This window comes from Chiloscyllium plagiosum, chromosome 32, assembly GCF_004010195.1.
Source record: "Chiloscyllium plagiosum isolate BGI_BamShark_2017 chromosome 32, ASM401019v2, whole genome shotgun sequence".
NCBI lineage: Eukaryota > Metazoa > Chordata > Chondrichthyes > Orectolobiformes > Hemiscylliidae > Chiloscyllium > Chiloscyllium plagiosum.
Genome location: NC_057741.1, coordinates 40,791,709 through 40,804,028, shown reverse-complemented (window position 1 = coordinate 40,804,028; position 12,320 = coordinate 40,791,709). Strand labels below are relative to the sequence as shown.

The window sequence follows — 12,320 nt, the reverse complement described above, 5'->3', positions numbered from 1 at the left end:
AGGTTGAGAGGGGAAAGATATAAAAGAGACCTAAGGGGCAACTTTTTCACGCAGAGGGTGGTATATGTATGGAATAAGCTGCCAGAGGAAGTGGTGGAGGCTGGTACAATTGCAACATTAAAGAAACATTTGGATGGGTATATGAATAGGAAGGATTTGGAGGGATATGGCAGGTGGGACTTGATTGGGTTGGGATATCTGGTCGGCATGGACGGGTTGGACCGAAGGGTCTGTTTCCATGCTGTACATCTCTATGACTCTATGACTCTAATCTGCTTCAATTGCCCTTTCATACAGCGTCTCATAAAAGTCTCATAAAGACCTTTCATAAAGGTCTCCTCATCATCTCTTTGTTTCTTTTGCCATTTACCTTAAAACTGTACCTTGTGGTAAACCCGGCTTACTCTGGAGAAAATTATTTCTCCCAATTAACACTATCAAAAAATGTCATAATTTTGAACATCTTGATTAAATCTTTGCTTAACCTTCTCTGCTCTTATCTCAGTTTCTGCAGTCCCTCAATATAAGTGAAGCCCCTAATCATTGATACCATTCTAGCAAATCTCCTCTGCACCCTATCCAAAGCTTTGACATCTTTTTAAAATGTGATCTTAGAACGGGACAGAATATCCCAAGTTGGGGCCTAACCAGTGATCAGCTAGCTCCCATTCCAGATGGTTAACATTCTGCAGTCTCTGCATAAGCCAGTCAGCCCTAAAAGCTCTGAATCACAAAGGCCTTTCCCCACCCTGGTGTACAGCCAGTTTTCCTGTAATCATTTTTTGTGTAGGAAGCATCTTGTTCCCATTCACCTGACCAGGAAGAGAATGAAATCTCTCATTGGAAGATACAAACTCATTTTCACTGCTTTATAATATCCCATTCCAACGCTGGTAAAATGTGAGATTGTTTCAGTACAACATTTGCAATAACTATTGCTACAGTAAATGATATACCTTGAGCAATAAAGGGTGTGTTGTCCACGCATTGCAGGGTTGTTGGCCGAGGAATAGGTGCTGGTGGCCTCTTCACAATGATGGCAGTGCTTTCCTTTTTGTCTTCTGGCAAAATTAGATCATAAGGGTCTTCATCATCCATTGTTAAAGAATATGGATCCTCCTCATTCTTTGCTTCCTCATTCTCTCCCATATCTATGCATTCTTTAGCTGCTGTTAAAACAGTTGTGATTAGTTTATTTCCTATTTTGGATCTTAAAGATATAAATGATCCAATCCCCACTCCATACTGAATTGTACTGGCAGTGAGTGAGAGCCTGAGGATCAGACATTGCTGAGAATTCATCTTCCTCTGAATTCACCTCATTTCGGAGAGATAAGGTTTACTGAAATTAGCCAAATTTGTTCAAAATTATGAACTATTTTAATAGCGTATGTAGGAAAGTACTGTTTTCAGTGGCAGGGAAGTTAATAACTTCAGCAGACTTAGATTTAAGGTGGTTTGCAAAACAAAACAATATAATGAAACATCAAAACATCGAAAACAGGAACAGGAGTAGACCATTCAGCCCTTTGAGCATGTCCTCCATTTAATCTGATCATGTCTGATCATCCAACTCGATAATTTGTTCCTACTTTTCCCCTTTGACCCCTTTAGCTCCAAGTGCTACAACCAACTCCCTCTTGGGATCATACTATGTTTTGGTCTCGTCTACTTTTTGTGGTAGCAATTTCACAGTTTCACCATTCCCTGGGTGAATGGTTTACACTGTATCCTTCGGCTTTGACCCCTGGTTCTGGACTTCCCCCACCATTAGGAACATCTTTCCTCGACCTAATCTGTCTAGTCCTGTTAGAATTTTATATGTTTGTGTGAGATGTCTCCTTATGCTGCTGAACTCCAAAGAATACAATCATGATTGATTCAACCTCTCCTTGTACATCAGTCCTGCCATCCCAGAAATCAGACTTGTTTAATTCAAATTTCACTATTTGCCATTGTAGGATTCAAACTTATGTCCTGACAGCATTAACCTCGATGTCTGAATTATTAGTCTAGTGACAATACAACTCTGGTATCACTTCCCTCGACACTTGTACAGGGGAGCTTGAGGTGATCTGGAACATACAGCCTGTAAGGGCATTAGAAACAAATTCAGTAGGAATCCTCAAAAAGAATTTGAAGGTTGAGGCATTTGCAAGGCTCAGTGGAAATACCAGGGTGAGCGGGATTAATTGGATAGCTCTATCAAAGAGCTAGTACAAGACTAGCTGGTCCAAATGGGTTTCTTTTCTGTTGAATTATATTTCTATTTCATTGAACACTAACAGGTAAGTATGCAACAGCAGAATGTCTATCTAGTCAGCACCAATTAGAAGCACATTTTCTTTCAAAAATATAACTTTGCAGCTGGTGGAGTAAACATTGGAACAAGAAGTTGAGGTAACATTTGCATTTAGTTACCCAAAAACAGAAGATCTCGTGATGAGTATTTTTATAAACAATAAGATTCAGATAATCACTTCAGGCCTGTTCACTAGTTTTACTGTCTAATATAAATGATCAAAATCAGAAGCTAAGTACAGATGAGAAAGGTCATATGTTTCATGTTTTGTTCAATCATTCAGAAAATCTGAATTAAGTTCAATTTTGACATCTCTAGCATTCCCAAAATTTATCACTCCATCATTGGTGGCTGTGTCTTCCGCTGCCTGAACCCAAAGCTCTGCAATTCCCCCTCTCAGCCTCTTCGTTTATCTCTCCTTATTTAAGAAATTACTTAAATATTTATGGAAAAGACTTTGGACATCTGACCTAATATTCCCTTATGTTGCTTAGTGTCATGCTTTGTTGCATAATGCTCCTGCGAAGGACTTTGAGACATTTTGTTACATGAAAGGTGCTAGACAAATGCCGGTTACTGTTGGTGACAATGATCCTATAACACTGTTGAAGAAGAGGAGGGGAGTTTCCCTACTTCTCCTGACCAATATTTATCCCTCAATTTGCATCACTAATAAAAAAGAGTAACTGGTCCTTGTTGTTTGTGGGAAGCTGTGCACAAATTGTTGTGTTTTCTACACGACAACAGGAATTTCACTTCACAAAATATTCATTGGTTGTGAAGCAGGTTCGGACAGTCTGCAAGCTGTTATAGAAGTCCAGCTTTTCAAGGCCTTGATTTTTCACCTTTAGGAATGCTTTTCAAGTTCCCACTGTGCTTTCTCCTTGCTGATTGTTCCACATTTTTACTTTGCCTTTCTTGATTTGGTTCACTAATGTCCTTTAGGGAAGGAAATTGCTACTCTTACCTGTCTGGCCCATGTGTGACTTCAGACCCACTGTAACATGGCTCACTTGTAATTGTCCTCTGGGCAATTAGGGATGGGCAATAAATGCCGGATTAGTCAGAGATGCCCATATTTGAATAAAAAAACTGTCTCAATTGGCCACTGGGAGGCGTACATGAACAGTAAGTTGTGGTTTCTGAATTCCCTGCCCCCTCTCTCTGGAAAATTCGCAGCTTCCAATTGGCACTAATACCTGCAGCAATAGTTGAGATCAGTGAGGTGTAGGATTGATGGCACGAACACTGCAGCTAGTAGCAATGCTAAGGATATGCCCCAGCTGTCTCCCAAATCTGATCACATTTTTGCATTAAACAAATGTTAAAAGCAGAGTAAAACATTCTGGCAGCATTTAGTACACACTTAAATAAATATTTCATTTTGGAGAAATAATTCCATTTGACTGCTGAAGGAGTTTGACAAATTCCTGACAGTTTATCAAGCAATGAGTATTTGGGGAATATTCCTATGGACGTGAATCAGAGATCACACTGTTACATTTTCTTTCTGGAAATACAAAAAAAGGTTTGTGGCAAAGCCATCAATCCCATCACCCCTATCCCTCCTGACATGGTTGTATCCTTGTCACACCATTCATCTAAACTCTCTCTGTAACAGCTCCTCCGAGGGCTGGAAAAAACCTGCAGTATGCTGGAAAGTAAATGTATGTCTTATATAAAATATTCTCCAAAGCAGCTATCCTTATATGTGCAAATCCTGAATAAAATTGAGGCATTGTACATGGCCAACACTTTTCACACCATCACAGAGATCTATGATAGATATGCTGGGCTGAATGGTCTGCTTCATGTATGCTGTAACCAATCTATAATTCAAAAACTTTGACCTGCCATGGAATCCCTGCCTCCAAGTAGGGGCAGAGAATTCAGAAGGATCATACATTTAAATTAAGTCATGGCGTACTTATTATAGATGTTGTGTAATTATAATCTGATCAAATATTAATGTACAAGTCTTTCCAACAAGCTAGTCTCACAACATATTTCTGGACAACATCTGCAACCTTGCTGTGACCTCCTTATTGTAAAATCCTCTGTCTTAGACTCTGTCTATTTGTCTGAAGCAATCACTAAATCTTTTGGAAAAATCAAATTATGGAGAACTACACAACACTCTCAAAAATTCACACTGTCCTTGAAGGGATTGCAGATACACCAGAATGATCAGGGTTAAAACGGTTCAATTCACAGGACAAGTTGTAGAGTTCGGCTTGTATTCCCTCAAGAGGATTAAGAAGCGGATTTAATTAAGATGTTTGAGATGATTAGAGGATTTCACAGCATAAATAGATACAGAGTACAGAATCTTACAGGAGCCTGAATGACGTAGAGTTTGACAAGAAATGTGGTAAAATTACATGAGAAGTCCTGAAGGCCTATTTGAATTCAGAAGCAATTCACTGCATCTTTTAACAACATCTGGGCATTGCTGTGAAATTCTTGTCAGGCAGTGGTGAGTTGCCTATTAAGGAGGGGGTCTATTGTTGTATATGACCTAATTAAATGCACATTTCACCTCACTAACATGGAGTTTTTATCCCACCAACCACGTGAGCAAGCTAGATACTACGAATTTTCAACATGGCAGTCAGAGTAGGTTCCTGCAACTTCAGCTTGCCATTGGCTACAAAGAGCCTCTATGTTGCTCAACATGCACAATCCATGGGCACCAACTGCCATGGACATGGGCAACTGATAATTGCCAATCCCTCGGGATCCTCACACCAATTTCCAAATCCATTTGTAGAATGCTCAGGCAAGGATAGGCACCCAGCTTATGGATTGGATCAAGCTGCATCTCATGACTGTACATTTGCTCTCTCAGCACTTGCTCATTATGTACTTGCCTGCAGAATCCATGTCTTGCCTAGACTTGTCTATTATTGCAGCAGAAGAACCAGGCAGCTTTTGGTCAGCTGTTCTGAACGGACTATACATCTTGCAGAACAGCAGTGTGCTGAATCAACCTCACATCTCCACCATGTGTAGCAACTTATGCAGCAAATACACAGCAAGTAAGTAGCCTTGTCTCAAAGTATCAGGAACTTAAGTCTTAGTCTTCTCTGAAGTCCATGAAGGTACCTGTTAGTCAGGGGGTCCTTGCACAATAAGTCAAGGGCAGGCTCCAATATCAGTTTAGGTAATTGGTTATTTTTGGTCAGGGGGACTGTGTCTCTGCAACCCAGGGAATGAGTCATGAACAGCCCTGTGGCTCCAGAACAACCAATGGGATTTGGGGCGAACAAATGTGGAAAGATGTATAGGCATCAGGCAGGGGTCTGGGTACTTCTGTGGGGCTATCTAGGCCATCACAGAAAGGGGTAAGCCACAGACAGTCTGTTGCCTCATCTAAAGAAACTATGGGAAAGGGGGTTGGAGAAGAACAAAGGAGCCACTGCCGACAGGAAGGAGATTTAGGAACTGTTTGTGGAGATCTGGGACAAGCAGGCTGGGACAAAGTGGAATTGTGAAAGGGGAGTATCTGTATTTCTAATGGGAGAGAGGCTATGGATAGGAATGAGATCATGGTTGAGAGATGGGGGGCTTCATCCATAACAGGAACATCCTAACTTCAGTGTATTACCACACCAGCATGGACATTTCAGATGCCAGGACTGACGGGGAAATGTGGTGACACACAAGCTCATGTAGGCAGGTTGGGTGGGAATCTGGGGAGATGCAAAGCCTGTGGAATTCATAGAAAGTGCTATCTGGAAAGGTATCTGAATGTTTGGAACCTCACGTGATTGGGACACATACAGACAGAGCTGGAAGCCATCGTCTGGATATTGCTCCTTGTCTCCTTCCATCAAACTGGAAATTGAAAAGACACAATGGGGAGGAAAACGGCTGTGACCTCACCCAGAGTCAGGGCGTTCAGTGTCTTGATCTGTGAGAGTGAGGGCTACAATGTCCAGTGATAACAGGCACTCCAGAGCACAAGAACATTACACTTGGTGATCCTAATGCATTGGCTGTCAGTGTGCTGTACATCTCCTTGTTCCTTAAATTCCTGACCACTTCATTCAGCACCAACACTTCTGTCATAGTGGCCAGCTATGGATGTTTGTCCAAGAGGGGATATTAGTGCAAGCAGAACCCACTGTCCTTTACACACCTTATCCTTCTTGTGTCTACATACTGCAACAGGCTCTCAACACAACACTGATCCATAGTTCATTCTGTATAGACATGAAGTTAGGTACCATGTTGGCATGGTTACATTTGAGGCTAAACAGCGACTCAAACAAACAGACGCATTGCAAAGGCAAAGCATTAATGTGAACGTGAAAATCGTTGTCACCCATGCTATCAAAGTGTCTTCAAAAGGTTTTAAGCTTTCTTTCTGTCCCACTATGTTTCAGTGTTGTCCCAGATCCCACAGCTGGAATAGAGGAAGCCTGTTCGACTCTGGAGCCTGTTGGTCCTGGGGATTTGGTCAGACAGCCCTGGTGCATTTGTGTCCCAGACATGCCACTGTTGGAATATTGCGTGCAATTCTGGTCTCCCTCCTATAGAAAGGATGTTGTGAAACTTGAAAGGGTTCAGAAAAGATTTTCAAGCATGTTGCCAGGGTTGAAGGGTTTGAGCTATTGGGAGAGGCTGAATAGGTTGGAGCTATTTTCCTTGGAGCGTCGGAGGCTGAGGGGTGACCTTATAGAGGTTTATAAAATCATGAGGGGGATGCATAGGGTAATTGGCAAGGTCTTTTTCCTAGAGTGGGTGTATCCAGAACGAGAGGTTATAAGCTTAGGATGAGAGGGGAAAGATTTAAAAGGGACTTAAGGGGCAACTTTTTCATGCAGAGGGTGGTGCATGTATGAATGAGCCAGCAGAGGAAGTGGTGGAGGCTGGTACAATTACAACATATAAAAGGTATACAGGTGGGTATATGAGTAGGAAGGGTTTAGAGGGATATGGGACAAGTGCTGGCAAATGGAACTAGATTAGGTTAGGATATCTGGTTGGCATGGTCAAGTTGGACTGAAGGGTCTGTTTCCATGCTGTACGTCTCTGACTATATGCTGAGAGTTTCTTGTCAGAGACAAGTGAACCCTCCTCAGCATGAACTTCTAAGCATTGGAAGGCTCAGGTAGGTTTGGAGTGGAGAGACCAGCCACCTCTACGATGTCTTGAGAGGAGACTTTGGAAAGGTATGTGTGTGTGGTTTCTGCTCCAGCTGAGTGCTTTCTGGAACCACACTGTTGCCTTGTGAGGGAGGAAAACTCAGTATGCACTGCTGGTTGTCATCTTATCTTTATCTGAGGACCAATAGCTGGGGCATTGGAATGCAGGTATTTGCATTACTCCAGCAGACCCTGAGGGTGCTAGACCTAATGCTCAATGGCAGCCACCAACCTACCTATGGAGGCAGAAAGACATTTGCATGCTGGAAGCAGCTGGGTTTTCTTATATTCATTTATGCAATGTAGGTTTTGCTGGCTGGCCCAGCATTTATTGTCTGTCTCTAGTTGCCCTTGAGAAGGTGGAGGTGAACTGTCTTCTTGAACCGCTGCAGTCCATGTGCTGTAGGAAGACCCACAATGCCCTGAGGGTAGAAATTCCAAGATTTTGAGCCAGCGACACTGAAGCAACAGCAAAAGTTTCCAAACCTGGATGGTGACTGACTTGGAGGTGAACTTGCAGGTGGTGGTGTCCTCATATATTTGCTGCCCTTGTCCTTCTAAATGGCAGTGTTGGCAGGGTTGGAAGGTGTTGTCTGAGGAACCTCAGTTCACTTGTGGATGGTATACATTGTTGCCACAATACTTTGGTGGTGGAGAGAGTGAATGTTGAAGGCAATGGATGGGATTTCAATAAAGGGGGCTGTTACGTTCTGGATGGTGTCAAAACTCTTGAATGTTGTTGGAGATGCAGCCATCCAGGCAGGTGGACAGTATTCCATCACAATCCCGATTTGTGCCCTGTAGATGGTAGTGAGGTGTTGTGGAGCCAGAATGTGAGTTACTCACCACAGAATTTCTAGCCTTTGTTCTGCTTTTGTTTCCAAAAGTATTTTACATCTTGCTTAGTTCAGTGTCTGGTCAACAGTAAGCCCTTGGATTGGATTGTGAGAGATTTAGCTAATGCTGTTGAATATCAAGTGGAGATAGTTAGATTGCCTCTTTCTGGAGTTGGTTACTGCCTGGTACTTGTGTGGTATGGTACAAATATTACTTGCCATTTTAGAGCCCAAGTCTGTGTCAGTTTACATTTTATACTCATGCTTCTGAGTGGGGCTTAAACCCACAAACCTTTGACTTAAACAACAGAGTTAGCCATAGTTGACAATTGCTGATATCATCTTCTACATTCTGAAAGGTTCTAAGACAGAGATTCTTCTGATTCACTGAGTTACTGCACAATGGATCTATTATTAAGTATGAATCTCATTGTTACTGATGTATTATTAACAAGGAATCTCCTTTGTGTGCATTCTGCAAACAACTTAGTACTTTTTGTGTTACAAATGGCAGAGAATTCTTCATACAAGAACATTTACAGCATTATTCAGACGCTGAAATAAAAATAAAGCGTAGAAATAGAAATGAATATCCTATTTTCTTAAGAAACGAGACAATCACCTTTTCACAATAAGTTCCAGATTGTTACAGACATGCACAACTTAAATAAAAGAAGAAGCTTATATTCACATAGTACCTTTGATGTCCTCAGGGCATTCCAAAGCATGTTACAATTAATAAATTACTCATGGAGTATGTACACTTGCTTATATTCAAAAAATATTTTGAAGAGAGAAGGTGCATTGACAACTTACATTGTTTTACTTTAGCTAGGACCGGTGAATGTGTGGAATGGACAGTTCAGAGAAGCGGAGTTGAGGGTGTGGTACTGGAAAAGCACAGCCAGTCAGGCAGCATCCAAGGACCAGGAGTATCGATGTTTCAGGCATAAGCCCTTCATCAGGAATGAGGCAGCAGAGGCAGATTGTGAAACTAGATGGAGAATTGGGCAGAGAGTTATAGGGTGGGATCTTACAGGGATCTCAGCAGTGGGCTATGGTGAGATTTGTGGCAGAATCAGACTAGCAGTCCAATCAGAACAACTTGCTCTATCTTTAATGCTTTTTGAAAGCACAGAGTGAGTTTCCTATTTGGTAGCAGTGAGCTGCCAACTAAAGGGTTTTTTTTTTCTTGTTAAATGCTTTGTTGATGGCACAAATCACCTCATTAATATTCAGCTTTCTATCTCACCAAGTGTGTCAAAGTAGGTATAATGCAAGAAACTAGGATGGGTACCTGATGGATTCAGCTTGCCACTTGCTTTGAACAACCTCCATATTGTGTACAATCACAGGTAACAATCCAAGAGCACCTGACACATACACACCATTTGTCTACAGATATTAGCATCTACCAACCCATCATGACCACAATGGCAGCTCTCCGATCCTCCAGTAGGTCACTCATGAAGCACAGATCTGTACTGCAGGAACCTGCAGCAGCTAGCATTGAAAGGTTGCTGTGAGGATATTGTGTGCACAGACTCAACAATTGGACCAGGTTGCCCTGCAAGGCTGCTCGCTTGCTCTTTCAGGGCTCACACAATTAGCACCTGCCTGTATGATCACACCATTGATGCCTTCAGGCATTGCCTTGCTGTGACATGCCTGTTAGAGCATTGGTGCTTGAGGCAGAGTCAAAGGTTCTCAGTGTTACCATTTCAAGGGGCTCTTTTGCACAGTCACATTGACAGACTTCTTGTCAGTGAGAGATCTTTCTGGGTGGAGGTGTGAACATCTTGGTGAATAGCACACCAAGAAGTCCATCTAACACCAACACCATGTAAAATCTGCCTGAGATGTGTTCATTAAACTGTTTGGCCATGTCAGAAGTTAGTCCTCAGTCCAGGTAAGGAGGTTATACTGACTGTCAGGATGGCCCAGTACTGTCAGTCCCAGGCACAGTCCTGGGGTTTTGCCACAGCCAGTGGTCTGCGTGGAATACCTTCAGTCAGGGAACCAGTACAGTTGAGGGAGTGTTCAGTTATATTCTGTCTAAAGTTTTCCCATCACTGCACCAACCTCTGAGACCCATGCACTAAAGCGACTTCTGGAACTGGAAGTCAATGCAACCACACATTGAGGGAACTTTGGTCTTCAGTGGTCGGTCCCATCGGGCCAGCACAATTAGTCAGGGGAATTATAGAGGCATCAGTCAGGGAGCTGCAAACACAGCAGTCAAGAATCTAGCCAGTCAGGTCTAGGGACTGATTATTGAAGTCAATCACAGGACTAGGATGAATACAGTCATTGGTATCCATCCACTGATCACTAAAGAGAGTTGATGAGAGATGAGGTGGAGCCTGCTGCTGGCAGTCTCCTCCAGGAGCTGTTTTCACTGCCATCGCTTTCCATTCTGTAGATGTCAGCCACTATTAGAAAATGGTTGGAACAATGCCTGAGGTGGGCGCAGTAAATGCCAGTTTAATGGGTGAAAGCATGGGATCCACTTTTGCTGGACATAATAATATTGTAGCAACAAATACACAAAGTGTAGTTCAGAAAGCACAGGGACGTTTAATTTGCAATCATTCCATTGCCTATTGGCTGCTTGCAAAGTGAAGGGATTTAGGGGTCAGACACTGGTCACAGATGGTTTGACACATGCCACTGATAATTGCAAATTGAACTTGAGCATCTCAATGATGTGGAAGCTAGCAACAATTATGTTATTAAAGGCCATGCCTATTGAAGGGCAACCACTATTCATCTAACTTTCAAGAGTCCTGTGTGAGGTACACACCATCACTTCCTCATCCAATTTGTAAATGTCACGATAGTCTGTACTGAAAGCAATGAGAAGCTGAGCATTTAATATGATTCTGGAATAGGAAAGATGGAGTGTTGCAGGCACTCCCTTCTGGATAAGTTTGGATAACTACTCAGCCGACACAGCACTTTCACCAAGTTGCTGCACAATCTGAGCATGAATGTGGCTGTCTGATGCAGACATGTTACTCATTATTGGAGTGCAGCATGTCTCAGTGAGGACTAAAGTGTGCTCAACCTCATCTGCAGGGTATGCCACTGAAGACTGTTCTGAGGCCTGCTCCTTCTGTTCGCAGTTTAGATCCTTTTCATTGAGTGATGGACCCTGCTGCTGATTGCATGTTGATCACTGTCACTGCCTTCTTAGGAAGGCAAAGACTGCTTCGGAAGGATTAAGGCCAATAAAACCCTCAGGAGCAGCAGCATGCCCTTGTGGAGGGCAAAGAGCACACATCTCAAGGAATTGTGATGGGTTGAATTTTGTCTGTTTTAACACAAGAAGAATTAGTAATAAGGGTGATGAAGTTAGAGCATGGATCAGTACTTGGAACTATGATGTTGTGGCCATTACGGAAACTTGGATATCATGGGTGGGAATGGCTGTTGGATGTTCCAGGGTTTAGATGTTTCAAAAGGAATAGAGGGGAGGTAAAAGAAATGAGGGAGTGGCATTGCTAGTCAGGGATAGTATCACAGTTGTAGAAAGGGAGGTTGTTGAGCAGAGTTTTATAGAGTTAGTATGGGTGTAAGTGAGAAACAGGAAAGGAGCAGTCACTTTACTGTTTTCTACAGACCTGCCAATAGCAACAGAGACATGGAGGAACAGATTGGGAGGCAGATTTTGGAAAGGTGCAGATGTAACAGGGTTGTTGTCATTTGTGACTTTAACTTCCCTAATTTTGATTGGAACCTCCTTAATTCAAATCGTTTAGATGGAGCAGTTTTTGTCAGGTGTTCCAGGAAGGATTCCTGACTCAATATGTAGATATCTTTGAGGAGAAAGTGAGGTCTGCAGATGCTGGAGATCAGAGATGGAAATGTGTTGCTGGAAAAGCGCAGCAGGTCAGGCAGCATCTAGGGAACAGGAGAATCGACGTTTCGGGCATTAGCCCTTCTTCAGGAATGAGGAAAGTTGGTCCAGCAGGCTAAGATAAAAGATAGGGAGGAGGGACTTGGGGGAGGGGCGTCGGAAATGTGAAAGGT

At 42.6% G+C, this 12,320-nt stretch overlaps 1 protein-coding gene across 4 annotated transcripts in view; it reads right to left on the bottom strand.

The window, feature by feature from the left end:
• LOC122539545 (B-cell scaffold protein with ankyrin repeats-like) overlaps window positions 1–12,320 on the bottom strand; it is a 273,798-nt gene that overhangs the window by 28,558 nt on the left and 232,920 nt on the right. For 3 of the 4 annotated variants that reach the window (XM_043674513.1, XM_043674515.1, XM_043674516.1), the window contains one exon: window positions 957–1,169. In XM_043674513.1, coding sequence (XP_043530448.1) covers window positions 957–1,169 — 213 coding nt within the window. The remainder of the gene's footprint in view (window positions 1–956; window positions 1,170–12,320) is intronic. The other variant, XM_043674514.1, reaches the window with a different exon arrangement.